Raw genomic sequence first — 15,328 nt, forward strand, 5'->3', positions numbered from 1 at the left:
TAATGAAGTGCAAACTAAGATGATATATAAATGATGCAGTATTGTATAATTTCTTGGAAGTTGAGTAGGGTTTCTTTTCTTTGTTAAATCCATGTTTTTTTTCCCCTCATCTCAAGAGTAACATTAACATTGTTGGACAGCAACATTATGCATTCACATCACAGAAGGAAACATCTGCGCACCAGAATAAAGTTTCCAAGCAGTGAATTCCAAAGTGACTGGATGCTTTGAAATGCTCAGAAGTCATCCAGAATGGCTAATGATTAATTAAACCAAGTCTTTAAAAGAAAGTGTACCTTTCAATGAAACTTCCAGTTTCCCCTTTTGCTTTTCATGTTCCCTGCCATGTGGTAGATTGCATTTAAGCACTGAGTACATTTTCACTCATTGACATTGGATTATTGTTAGAGATCCAACAGTAATGCTGTTAACACTGGTTGCCTCTGACCTACTCACACTTCCCTTGCACATCAGTCGCCAAGCCTCAAATCATGAGCCCAACTGAATTACATTTCAACCAAGCGGCTATTGATGGAAAGAAGTTAACTTTTGCCACAGGAGATAAAGATACCTCATCTAATGGTCCATTGTAAATACTGCCCAGCTTTCTCATGAGGCACGACAGACTGATTCTTAGCTCCTCCTCCTTATACCACCTCTAACCCTGGTCTCAGTGAGGATTTGCAATACTGAGAATTGCTGAAGTAACTTTGAACCGTAGTGAGAGTGAGAAAGTGGAGGAAAAAGCATATCCTTGTAGTGGAGTCAGGAATGTCAGCCATTGGTGGGTATATATGCATGTCAGTGCTTCAAAAAGCACTGAGCATAATTTTTACCATTAGAATCTAATTTCTATTGGTGTGAAGGATAAGCATTTCTACCTCTGTTTTTTGTTATTTATTGGTTTCTGCTCCAGGTTAATATATTTCAGGAGCACAGTAACTCCACATGATGCATATGATATTTAGCCATTCTGTAGATCTGTGATCTTATGACATAATTGTTCAGCTAAATGCAAATTTCGAAGTGAAATATATTATCAATTGACATAGAACCATAGAACATTACAGCACAGAAACAGGCCTTTTGGCCCCGCTTGGCATGTGCCAAACAATTTTTCTGCCTCGTCCCACAGTCCTGCACCTGGACCATATCCCTCCGTACACCTCCCATCCATATACCTGTCCAAGTTTTTCTTAAATGTTAAAAGTGAGCCCGCATTTACCACTTCATTTGGCAGCTCATTCCACACTCCCACCACTCTCTGTGTGAAGAAGCCCCCTCTAATGTTCCCTTTAAACTTTTCCCCCTTCACCCTTAACCCGTGCCCTCTGGTTTTTTCTCCTCTTGCCTCAGTGGAAGAAGCCTGCTTGCATTCACTCTATCTATACCCACTATAATTTTATATACCTCTATCAAATCTCCCCTCATTCTTCTACGCTCCAGGGAATAAAGTCCTAACCTATACAATCTTTCTCATGTATGTACTCTGATAATAAATATTATGTTGAACTTTGAACTTTGCTGAACAGCAGGGACTGAATGTGTATTGATCAGTCATGGTTCATCCCTTTGTTTGCATCAGACCAACACGGCGGTCCAACATTTTTTTAATATATTGTCTTTGATTTAATTTTCCAGAGTTTTTCTTTAGAAATTCCCATCACTTGACACAAATGTTTTGCTGTTTTTTTTATGCCAATACTTGACCAGATTTTTTTTTTAAATGTTGTGTACTTGGCTTAACCGGCCAGTGGCGCAGTGACATCAGCGCTGGACTCCGGAGGGAAGTTCCCCGAGTTCAAACCCAGTCGGGCCACTCCCGGGCACGTTTTCCACCCGTGCCGGGTTGAGTGTCGAGCTCCCAACTCGGCCTCGTAAAAAAAAACTGCGCTGTGAGAAGGACGTGGGGAACCACTCACAGAATCTTTCCTCCAAGACAACCACTTGAAAAAGTGGTCACCGAGGCTCTGGCAGAGTATGGGACAAAAAAAAGTACTTGGCTTATTTATACCTCTGACAGATATTTCCTTTTAACCATAAAAAAAAACCATAGAAATTACAGCACAGAAACAGGCCTTCTGGCCCTTCTTGGCTGTGCCGAACCATTTTTTGCCTAGTCCCACTGACCTGCACACGGACCATATCCCTCCATACACCTCCCATTCATGTATCTGTCCAATTTATTCTTAAATGTTAAAAAAGAACCCGCATTTACCACCTCGTCTGGCAGCTCATTCCATACTCCCACCACTCTCTGTGTGAAGAAGCCCCCTCTAATGTTCCCTTTAAACTTTTCCCCCCTCACCCTTAACCCATGTCCTCTGTTTTTTTTCTCCCCTTGCCTCAGTGGAAAAAGCCTGCTTGCATTTACTCTATCTATACCCATCATAATTTTATATACTTCTATCAAATCTCCCCTCACTCTTCTACGCTCCAGGGAATAAAGTCCTAACCTATTCAACCTTTCTCTGTAACTGAGTTTCTCAAGTCCCAGCAACATCCTTGTAAACCTTCTCTGCACTCTTTCAACCTTATTTATATCCTTCCTGTAATTTGGTGACCAAAACTGAACACGTTACTCCAGATTCGGCCTCACCAATGCCTTATACAACCTCATCATAACACTACAGCTCTTATACTCAATACTTTGATTAATAAAGGCCAATGTACCAAAAGCTCTCTTTACGACCCTATCTACCTGTGACGCCACTTTTAGGGAATTTTGTATCTGTATTCCCAGATCCCTCTGTTCCCCTGCACTCCTCAGTGCCTTACCATTAACCCTGTATGTTCTACCTTGGTTTGTCCTTCCAACGTGCAATACCTCACACTTGTCAGTATTAAACTCCATCTGCCGTTTTTTAGCCCATTTTTCCAGCTGGTCCAAGTCCCTCTGCAGGCTCTGAAAACCTTCCTCACTCTCTACTACACCTCCAATCTTTGTATCATCAGCAAACTTGCTGATCCAATTTACCACATTATCATCCAGATCATTGATATAGATGACAAATAACAATGGACCCAGCACTGATCCCTGTGGCACACCACTAGTCACAGGCCTCCACTCGGAGAAGCAATTCTCTACCACCACTCTCTGGCTTCTTCCATCGAGCCAATGTCTAATCCAATTTACCACCTCTCCATGTATACCTAGTGATTGAATTTTCCTAACTAACCTCCCATGCGGGACCTTGTCAAAGGCCTTACTGAAGTCCATGTAGACAATATCCACTGCCTTCCCTTCATCCACTTTCCTGGTAACCTCCTCAAAAAACTCCAATAGATTGGTCAAACATGACCTACCACGCACAAAGCAATGTTGACTCTCCCTAATAAGTCCCTGTCTATCCAAATGCTTGTAGATTCTGTCTCTTAGTACTCCCTCCAATAACTTACCTACTACCGACGTTAAACTTACTGGCCTATAATTTCCTGGATTACTTTTCGATCCTTTTTTAAACAACAGAACAACATGTGCCACTCTCCAATCCTCCGGCACCTCACCTGTAGACAACGACATTTTAAATATTTCAGCCAGGGCCCCTGCAATTTCAACACTAGTCTCCTTCAAGGTCCGAGGGAACACCCTGTCAGGTCCCGGGGATTTATCCACTTTAATTTTCCTCAAGACAGCAAGGACCGTCTCCTTTTCGATCTGTACAGTTTCCATGATCTCACTACTTGTTTCCCTTAATTCCATAGACTTCATGCCAGTTTCCTTGGTAAACACAGACACAAAAAACCTATTTAAGATCTCCCCCATTTCCTTTGGTTCCGCGCATAGCCGACCACTCTGATCTTCAAGAGGACCAATTTTATCCCTTACAATCCTTTTGCTCTTAATATACCTATAAAAGCTCTTTGGATTATCCTTCACTTTGACTGCCTAGGCAATCTCATGTCTTCTTTTAGCCCTCCTGATTTCTTTCTTAAGTATTTTCTTGCACTTCTTATACTCTTCATGCACCTTATTTACTCCCTGCTTCCTATACACATCATACAACTTCCTCTTCTTCTTTATCAGAGTTGCAATATCCCTTGAGAACCAAGGTTCCTTATTCCTATTCACCTTGCCTTTAATCCTGACAGGAACATGCAAATTCTGCACTCTCAAAATTTCCCCTTTGAAGGCTTCCCACCTACCGATCACATCCATGCCAGAGAACAACCTGTCTCAATCCACGCTTTTTAGATCCTTTCTCATTTCTTCAAATTTTGAATTGAACTGGCTTTATTTGAACCTTACAGCATCCATGAAATATGGTTAAGGGTACTTAAACTGATTAAACTGTTGTCAGGAACAGATTTGAAAGTTCTAAAGATGCCCTATCTAGTTAGTTCCCATAGTTTCAAGATATGAGTGAAAAGAATAACTGCTCAAATTTATCAACAGATCTCTCTATGGTGTAAATATTGTATTCATCATTTACTTACCTAAAATTATTTGGACAGCATCTATAGTAAAGTGCAGAAGAAGGATCTTGGCCCGAAGTGTCGACTCTTTATTCATTTCCATAGATGCTGCCTGACCTGTTGAGTTCCTCCAGCATTTTGTGTATACTATTTTGGATTTCCAGCATCTGCAGAATTTCTCATGTTTATGGTCTAGAGTAAAAATCTCTCCGCAATATTATCATTGTACCAGCTGACGAATATTCAATACAATTTACTCTATTAAAACTTATTTGCTGTAGGGGGATTCCCATAAAACAAGAAAAACTGCAGAAATATGCACGATAGGACTTAAAACCAAAGACAATTACAGAAGCTTTCTTGTTATTAACCTGGGTCCACTGTCAGAAAGATTTGCAGTGAACATTTTCAAACCAAGGACCTAAAGCTCACTTATGAAGAATAGCATAATACAAGCGATTTCTGAGAGTAAGGGATCAGCAAATAACAAAGATGTAACATGGGTCTCATTGAGGAATGACAAAACCATAATCTGAAAAGCAACATACAAAACCAAGTCAGAGTCAAAGTCAAGCTTACTGTGATATGCATAAGTACATTGTGCAGTGCTACAATCAGAAGCATATAACAGCATCACCAGCACATAGTATCTTAGAGTCATAGAAAAGTACATCATAGAAACAGGCCCTTTGGCCCTTTAGTCTATGCCGAGCCACTTAAACTGCCTACTCCCATCGACCTGCTCCGGGACCACAGACCCCTACACCTCTACTATCCATGTACCTGTCCAAACTTCTCTCAAATCTTCTTTGCATCATTCACAAGAAAAGTATAAATTAAATGTAATAATTACTTTTACAAGTAAGAACACAATTAGAACAGAATAAAATAGTCATAAGAATGTAGATGATTAAAGTCTGAAAGAAAAACGTGCTGGAAACATTCAGCAAGTCAGACAGCACTTATCAAGCATGCATGTGAATTAACATCAGCAATTTCACTCAGAATCTAGAGCAACAATAATGACATAGGTAAAACAAAAACTTTATTTAAGACACAACGGTGGCTCTGATAGAAGGTTTTTTTGTTGGGGGGATGATTATATCTCAGTCTGTTCCATTATTCACTCTTGGAGGTACGGGCAGTTACTGAACTTCTAAATATCAGCGCAGTTACTTCAAGCATGAGTTGAAAAGTTCAAATAATAAATAAAGACATCCATTAGTCTTGTGAGACCATAGATCTGCGCCTGGAAAGTCTTTACTCTCCAGGGCACAGGCCTGGGCAAGGTTGTTTGGAAGACCAGCAGTTGCCCATGCTGCAAGTCTCCCCTCTCCACAACACCAATGTTGTCCAAGGGAAGGGCATTAGGACCCATACAGCTTGGCACCAGTGTCGTCGCAGAACAATGTATGATTAAGTGCCTTGCTCAAGGACACAACACGTTCCCTCGGCTGGGGCTCGAACTCACGACCTTCAGGTAGCTAGTCCAATGCCTTAACCACTTGGCCACGGGCTCAAAATAGATTTATTATCAAAGTACTGAGTTGGACAATCCACACCAAGGGTGCGTGAAAAGCGCTACTTTTTAATCACAACAGCAATCGAGGTTTCAAAAGCAAGAGTTTTGCAACTCTTTTTTTCTGATTTGAGGAGTGATCAATCAGCAAAAGGGATTCGTTGGAAAAGGCTAATAAGAATAATACAAGTTCAAGTGGAGCAGCCATTCATTTAGAGTGTGCAAGTATTTAGTGTGGCTTAGGAAATGGCAGCTGAACTGAATAAGTATTTTGCATCATTCTTCACTGTGGAAGCAGAATGATGGAAGTTCCAGGTGTCAGTGGTCATAAAGTGTGCAAAGTTACCATTACTAGGGAGAAGGTTCTTAGGAAACTGAAAGGTCAGAAGATAAATAAGTCACCTGGCACAGATGGTATACACCCCAGCATTCTGAATGAGGTGGCTTAAGAGGTTGTGGAGACATTAGTAATGATCATTCAAGACATACTGGACCCAGGGCAAATCCTGTGAAATGATAACACCAAAGATTTTAAAGTTGTTGACCCTCTCCAGCTCTGATTCCCCAAAGAGGACTGGGTGTTGGACCTCTGGTTTCCTCCTCCTGTAGTCAATACTCAGTTCCTTTGTCTTGCTGACATTGAGTGAGAGGTTATTGTTGCGTAGCCAGATTCTCAGTGTCTCTCCAATATGCTGATTTAACATCACCTGTGATTTGGCCAACAACAATGGAGCCATCAGCAAACTTAAGTGTGGCATTGCAACTGTGCTTAGCCTCACAATCTTAAGTATAAAGTGAGCAGAGCAGGGGGCTAAACACACAGCCTTGCGGTTCACCTGCACTGATGGCGATTGTGGAGGATATGCTGTTGCCAATCCGAACTGACTGAGGTCTGAAAGTGAGGAAGTCGAAGAACTGTTGTACAAGGAGGTATTGAGGCCTTGTGCTGGGAGTTTATTAATTACAGTTTGTAGCTTTGAGGCGATGATTCTATTGAATGCCAAGCCAAAGCTATGTCAATGAAGAGCATCCTGTTGCATGCACCATCACTGTCCAGACATTCCAGGGTACAGTGAGGAGCCAATGAAAAAGCATCTGCTGTTAACCTTTGAATTGAATTGACTTTATTTCTTACATCCTTCACATACATGAGGAGTAAAAATCTTTACGTTATATCTCAGTCTAAATGTGCAATGTGCAATGATAGTTATTTATAATAATTTATAATAAATAGAACAGTCAATGTAACGTAGAAATACACTCAAGTCAGCATAGGTTAATCAGTCTGATGGCCTGGTGGAAGAAGCTGTCCCGGAGCCTCTTGATCCTGGCTATTATGCTGCTGTACCGTTTCTCAGATGGTAGCCGATGGAATAGATTGTGGTTGGGGTGACTCGGGTCCCCAAGGATCCTTCAGGTCCTTTTTTCACACCTGTCTTTGTAAATGTCCTGAATCATGGGAAGTTCACAATTACAGATGCGATGGGTTATCCGCACTACTCTCTGCAGAATCCTGCAATACAGTTCCCATACCAGGCAGTGATGCACCAGTCAGGATGCTCTCAATTGTACCCCTGTAGAAAGTTCTTAGGATCTGGGGGCCCATACCAAACTTCCTCAACTGTCTCAGGTGAAAGAGGCACTGTTGTGCTTTTTTCACCACACAGCTGGTGTGTACAGATCACGTGAGGTCCTCGGTGATGTGGATCCCAAGGAACCTAATGCTGTTTACCCTCTCAACCCTAGATCCATTGATGTCAATAGGGGTTAGCCCATCTCCATTCCTCCTGTAAACCAAAACCAGCTCCTTTGTTTTTGCAACATTGAGGGAGAGGTTGTTTCCTTGACGCTACTGTGTCAGAGAGATAACTTCTTCCCTGTAGACCACCTCGTTATTGTTTGAGATTAGGCCAATTAATGAGTGTTGTTGGCAAATTTAATTAGCAGATTAGAGCTATGGGTGGCAACACAGTCTTGAGTATACAGGGAGTAAAGGAGGGAACTTAGTACTAATCCCCCTCAGTACACAGTCAGAGGGGTGGAGGTGAGGGACCCCACTCTTACCACCTGCTGGCCATCTAACAGGAAGTCCAGGATCCATTGCACAAGGCAGGGTTAAGGCAAACCTATTGAGATGGTAGGCAAATTGGAGCAGATCAAAGTTGCTCATCAAGCAGGAGTTGGTATGTTTCATCACCAACCTCTCAAAGTGCTTTATCACAGTGGATGTAAATGCTACTAGATGATAGTCCTTGAGGAAGCTTGCCACATTCTTATTAGGCACTGGTAAAATTGAAGCCTGCTTGAAGTAGGTGGGTGCCTCAGACTGTTGAAGTAAAGGGAGTTGACACAGTCAACTGTTACCTTACTTTGTAAATCCTTCCTTCTGGCATGTTCTGTCCGTCAACACTCAACACTTCCTGTCAATGTTCTGTCGCAAAACTAGAATAAAAAATGGTGTCCAAGAACAAATATTGTCCGTGGATCAATATCACATATAACACATTTTAGAGGTTAAGCTAAAATGAATTGAATGTCTATTGTTAAATGTTTCATACTTGATGCAACACAATCACTACACTGCCTAAGGCGCCAAAAATAGAATACTGAAGGATATGTTTGACAAATCCTTACAATGGGATTAGCATAAACGGCAGTTCTGTGCATTGGTGGAAGTTCATTATCTGAAGTGCAATGTGTGCATCTCATTTCACTGGCTTGCACAAAGCCTTTATTGATCCTGAACAAGCCCAACTAAATTAATACTTTAGACTGATCTTTACAAGCCCAACTAAGAACAAATAGTGGCCTGATGTACAGTCTAAAAATTGAACAAGTAAGTTCTAGTTTTCTTTTTCTGTGCATTAACATCTGTGTCTCATCCAATGCTCTGCTGTTCTAGCTGTGTTCTGCGGCGATCCAGGAACCCCAGCTCAAGGAAGGCGAGAAGAACAAGGATTTACATATAAATCTGCTGTCTTCTTCATCTGTAATCCACCACTGGTATTAGTGGGTTCATCACGAAGATTTTGCCAGTCTGACGGCATGTGGAGTGGAACCCAGCCAACATGTATAGGTAATATTTCCTTGCGAAAATACCATTTCGTGTCAGATTCACCTGGAGGATCAAGAGCATTCATGTTGTTAAAATTGTGGTACCGGCAAAAACAGATGTTAAATAAATCTACAAACTTTCTTTCCCTTCTCACCTATAAATCCCTTCAACTCTTTTGCTCAAGACAGTGTATTGAAAGCATGTCCCAATTATTTCCACTGTCAATCAGCCATGCGGCTGCCACCAATCTCCAATATTATGATTTACTTCTTGATTTTGATGTTTTCCTGCGTCCAACTTCCATAGCCATTAGTGATTCACTAGAATGACCAGTTCTTCATCTGATCCTTGAAATGCCCTTCCTTCTCAACAGAGAGGTTCTTCGCCTTCACTGGGTGCTTTCCTCTGAGGAATTATGCCAAAGACCAGTTTTCAGTGAGCCAGTATGTCATAGTCATAGTCATACTTTATTGATCCCGGGGGAAATTGGTTTTCGTTACACTTGCACCATAAGTAGTTAAATAGTAATAAAACCATAAATAGTTAAATAGTAATATGTAAATTATGCCAGGAAATAAGTCCAGGACCAGCCTATTGGCTCAGGGTGTCTGACCCTCCAAGAGAGGAGTTGTAAAGTTTGATGGCCACAGGCAGGAATGACTTCCTATGATGCTCTGTGTTGCATCTCGGTGGAATGAGAATCTGGCTGAATGTACTCCTGTGCCCAACCAGTACATTATGTAGTGGAGACATTGTCCAAGATGGCATGCAATTTGGACAGCATCCTCTTTTCAGACACCACCGCCAGAGAGTCTAGTTCCATCCCCACAACATCACTGGCCTTACGAATGAGTTTGTTGATTCTGTTGGTGTCTGCTACCCTCAGCCTGCTGCCCCAGCACACAACAGCAAACATGATAGCACTGGCCACCACAGACTCGTAGAACATCCTCAGCATCGTCTGGCAGATGTTAAAGGACCTCAGTCTCCTCAGGAGATTGAGACGGCTCTGACCCTTCTTGTAGACAGCCTCAGTGTTCTTTGACCAGTCCAGTTTATTGTCAATTCATATCCCCAGGTATTGTAATCCTCCTCCATGTCCACACTGACCCCCTGGATTAAAACAGGGGTCACTGGTATCTTAGCTCTCCTCAGGTCTACCACCAGCTCCTTAGTCTTTTTCACCTTAAGCTGCAGATGATCCTGCTCACACCATGTGACAAAGTTTCCTACCGTAGCCCTGTACTCAGCCTCATCTCCCCTGCTGATGCATCCAACTATGGCAGAGTCATCAGAAAACTTCTGAAGATGGCAAGACTCTGTGCAGTGGTTGAAGATGCTGGCACAGAAATGCCCTGGATCAGTTTTAGGCCACAACATCCACAGTAGCCCTCAGCTTTATAGTCGCAAAACCAGTATGTCCATCAATATTTTAATTTACCAGACATGGGGATAATTTGCTGTGCTGTGCTTGACCTCTTATGTGCTTAATTTACTAATGTGTTGCACTAAAGTTCAGTGCAGTATTACCATTGCATTTATTTTTCTTCAGATTCAACACACACCACTTGTGTTGATCCAGGCATGCCCTTTTTTGGAATACAGAACAATTCCCAAGGTTACCAGGTGAGTTACCTACTACATTGATATCATTACACCAACAATATCTCCTATGCATGACCCTTCATGAAATAGTCAACAAGAGTACAGTGGCCACATAAGCCCACAGTTCTCTCCTGTAATATATTGGGAGGTTCATCAAAGGATCAGAAAAGGCTGTACATTTTCAACATCTCAGCTTAATGAAGAAGAGGCATCAGCTTCTTTGTTTAATGGTTAAAAGGAAAGCACTGGCCTCAATATTGAGGAGTGGGACCCACCACCAGCAGTCATTGCCCTGATTTTCTGCTGGCCAGCAGTTACCAGATTGGCTCAGATCCTAAAGCTTATGCTTGCTTACTGAGAAGATTATGAATCAGTTGGTGAGGATGTGCATGGAGACAGGGTTTTGTGCATCATAACAGGACCAGACTAAGCTCTGCCCAAAATATTGCTGAAGAAACCCTGACCGACAGCAGATCCATGTCCCTGATTTACTACTTCTTTAAACTTTAAAGATTTTGAAAAACTCCTAGAAGTTTTTCATTCAGAGGTATTCAAAAATGATTGCACCAGAAATGAACAATGTTTAAAAACTATGTTTAAAAATCACCTGAAAACATTTAACAGAATCAATCAGGTTTAATATCACTGGCATATGTCGTGAAATTTGTTAATTTTGCAGCAACAGTGCGATGCAATACATGATAAATATTTTTTAAAACTGTATTACAGTAACTATATTCAAATTAAATTAAATAAGTAGTTCAAAAAACAAAAAGTAGTGGGGTAGTGTTTATGGGTTCAGTGTTCATTGAGAAATTGGACGGCAGAGGGGAAGAAGTTGTTCCTGAATCACTGAGTGCATGTCTTCAGGCTTCTGTTTATAATTAAAAGGATTAATTATAAACTTTACTGCAGAAAAAGAAAAAAATAGGTTGTCTTACCTTTCTTCCTCACGTCCGTAAAATCTTCATTGAAGTGAATGAGATTCCGGGTCCACAGGCCAATCTCAGGAAGCCTATTCTCCAATGCTGGGCAGCAGTGGATTCACCAAACTTACCTGAATTCACTAGCAAGATTAATTGGCAGTATCTCATATTGATATAGTACCTTTAGTATATTAAATAACTTGTGGTATTTAACAAAGGAGTGTACTTCACAGCTAACAACAGGAATTCTGCAGATGCTGGAAATTCAAGCAACACACATAAAAGTTGCTGGTGAACGCAGCAGGCCAGGCAGCATCTCTAGGAAGAGGTGCAGTCGACGTTTCAGGCCGAGACCCCTTGTCAGGACCCTGACGAAAGGTCTCGGCCTGAAACGTCGACTGCACTTCTTCCTAGAGATGCTGCCTGGCCTGCTGCGTTCACCAGCAACTTTTATGTGTGGTACTTCACAGCTGAAGCTTTCGATTAGTTTTGTCTTTGAATCATGGACCTAAATTCCAGGGATTTACAGCTGTCATTCTATCATTGGATATCACCAAGTGACATTTTTTTTTTCAAATGGATCTTTCCTGGGATATAGATGTCATTCGCACGCTTGTGATTACTTGCCCACGCAAGTCAAAATAAAACTGTAGATTCTGGAAATCTGAAATACAAACAGAAACTGCTAGAAATGCTCAAAAGTCAAAACAGCTTCATGCACTGTGGAATTGTCATCTGAGATACCGTGGGATTGCCAATAGTCGGTGGCGAGAAGTAGAGAGTTTTTGGGACAGGTGATATTTATTAATGCATCCATTTCTTGTATCCTGGCATCAGCTTCATGCTGCCTCACTTGCTGAGGATTTCCAGCTTTCTTACTGTAGCTCTGATGTGAATTACCCATCTCTGATTATCATTAAGAAGATGGCTGTGGGACACATGTTTTAACCTTTGCAGTGTGTGTGCATCAGTTGAAATCCTTTCAGCTGCTTTAGTACAAACGAAGGCTCTGCTGTAGCATTTCCAAGGCTACTTGAGAGTGTTCATGTTGGTGTATGATATGAGTCAATTAATAGGTCAAAATAGTTAAAGACACGGGATTTCCATTCCCAGGCGATATGAATGGAGCATATGGGTTTACTTGGCATTCAAACAGCATTATGGAATCTGCCAGCACTTCTTTGTCTTCTTGACAGTGTCAGGCTCTCAGAACATGCATTATTTTTCCAGGCATCGGAATGAGAATGCCAGTAGAACCAGACCATAGAGAACACACTGTCATTCCTTGATTTATGAAAGAAATACTTCTAGAAAATACTCTGTTAAGCAAAATTTTGTTAAGCTAAAAGGCTGCATCAAATTTATAATGTAACGTTTAACTTGATATGTACCTGTGCTTAGAGAGTGGTATATTCTTCATAAATCAAATGCATCCACCTCAAAGGGCCAATAACACTAGAGCATAAAGTTCAAGGAATCTTTTTTTTTATTCAGAATGTGTATCCGTGGGGAAAATGTCAGACACGTTTTGGCTATTCTGCTACATTCCCTTTGTCACATCTGGAGCGGTTCTTATCAGTGAACCATAAGAAGAACATGTTTGGACTGGAAATTCACTGGGATGTTGCTTGGGATAAGTTTCACTTATGAGGAGAAGACGGGGTTTGTGTTCCTCGTGATCAGTTTTGGATCCCTTATCTAAGCAAGATTAGCAGCATTGAAGGGGGTCCAGAGCAAGTTCATGGGAATGATTGCAGAAATGAAGGGGTTAATATATGAGAAGCTTTACATCATGGCTCTACTCTCTGGAATTTAGAAGAATGAGGTGGATATCTCATTGAAACTTATTGAATATTGAAACATCTAGATGGAGTAGACATGGCAAGGATGATTCCTATAGTGGTGGAGCGTAGGATCGGAGGACACAGCCTCAGAGTAGAACAACCCTTTAGAACAAAGATGAAGAGGAATTTCTTCAGCCAGTGGATGATGAATCTGTGGAATTATTTGCCACAGGTGGCTATGGAGGCCGAGTCATTCAGTATATTTAAAACAGAGGTTGATAGGTTCTTAATTAATCAGGGTGTCAAAGGTTATTGGGGGAAGACAGGAGAATGAGGCTGGGAGGGATAATAAATGAGCCATGATGGAATGGAGGGGCATACTCAATGGGCTGAAGGGCTTCCGTTTCATATGGTCTCATGGTCTTGGAGCAGAAGTGGCTGACGGTGGACCTAACTGATGTGCCAAGGTCATCAATAAATAGAGTAGAAAGACAGAAACGATTAGAAGACATAAAGTTAGGGAAAGAGGTGGTTATAAGGCAGAATACTAGAATGTGGTTGTAGTCCCTGAGGGGTTGGTGGAACAACATATAAGAACTATCTAAATGAGCACTTGAATTGCCAAGATATAAAATGTTATGGACTAAGTACCTGTAATTGGGATTGGTGTGGATAGTTAGCATGGACATGCTGGCAGAAGAACCCGTTCCCACCTACAGTATGACATTATTGTCCAATATGCTGTTTTTCATTTCATCCTTTCTGAGTTATGCTCCTGACATTATGTGATATTGCTGCATCTTTTCATTCTTTGGTGATTATATTTTTGCTAGTCTTTGCATATTCATCATCCCTCCCATGCTTCTTCTCCATTTCTTCCACGTAGCATAAGTGAATGAGCTTCCCTTTGGAATAATTGGAACTGTCTGTCATAATATGAATACATCAAATGGCAAACGGTCTTGCATCTGTAACACTAATGCAAAGTCATATTTCTGGCTTGGTTCAGATGCCTGATGACAGAAAACCTCTGGGCAGGTGGTCATTATATACTTTTTTGCTTCCAAATGATAAATATGCATCATTATTTCCTTGGCAGATAAGGTTTAGAAGACCCCAGTGAGATGATTGATCTGATGCAGATTCTTACAGATGTAAGAACCCCACTCTTCTAAGTTTTACCAGATCTTTGTAATACATTCTCAATAATGCAGCAACAGAGTTTGATGCTGTATTCTCTCTGTCACTTTGTTATATCCTCATTTCTTTTAAGATAGAGTTGAAAACAGTTTAGTCCGTTGAGTGTCTGCTTTTTCTCAGGGTGTTCTCATCAGCCTCTGCTCCCTATTAATTTCCCTGCAGTTTATTCTCTCTCATGTGGCCTACATTTCCCACTAGATTCCACCCACCTGTATTACAGGGAATTTATGTAACTAGTTAACCTATCAGCAAGGTATTCGGATGTGGGAGGAAACTCGAGCACCTGGGGAAATGTATGTGGTCAGGGGGAGAACATGCAAGCTCGATACAGAAACGACTGGAGCTTGGGATTAACCATGCGTTGCCGGAGATGTGAGATTGCAGCCTTACATGCAGTGACACTTGTCTATCTTTAAACCAAACCACACTTGTACCTACCTGAAACATCTTATAATATTCCTTACCAAAAGCTACTTCCCCATCACTCAATCTTTTACACTGTTCTTTTCATATTTATGATCTTAACTTGTATTTTAGCTTCCCCTGTGCTCTCTATTTTATTCATAAATTGTTGTTATCGCTAAGTACTTCCAATCAGTCCCACATTTCTTTTCCTTTGTATATTCTCAATCCATCGCTTTCATATGCCTCCAGAAATACTTATTTTGATTCCTTTGTTGATAATCTTTCAAACTCCCTAGTGCTACTATCTATGTAAATATCAATGCAAACAAATCCAGGGTAGAGCTCAGATTTCTCTCTTCCCCTTCATCCTTCATGGAATCACAGAATTGTTATGTAACAAAAGTGGCTTTTTAAGGCA

At 41.2% G+C, this 15,328-nt stretch overlaps 1 protein-coding gene across 1 annotated transcript in view; it reads left to right on the forward strand.

Annotated features, from left to right (window-relative positions):
• Positions 1-15,328, forward strand: part of csmd2 (CUB and Sushi multiple domains 2) — a 2,031,293-nt gene that overhangs the window by 1,975,153 nt on the left and 40,812 nt on the right. Inside the window, exons 61-62 of the mRNA XM_063033882.1 lie at positions 8,838-9,011; positions 10,543-10,616. Coding sequence (XP_062889952.1) covers positions 8,838-9,011; positions 10,543-10,616 — 248 coding nt within the window. The remainder of the gene's footprint in view (positions 1-8,837; positions 9,012-10,542; positions 10,617-15,328) is intronic.

This window comes from Mobula hypostoma, chromosome 26 (assembly GCF_963921235.1).
Source record: "Mobula hypostoma chromosome 26, sMobHyp1.1, whole genome shotgun sequence".
NCBI lineage: Eukaryota > Metazoa > Chordata > Chondrichthyes > Myliobatiformes > Myliobatidae > Mobula > Mobula hypostoma.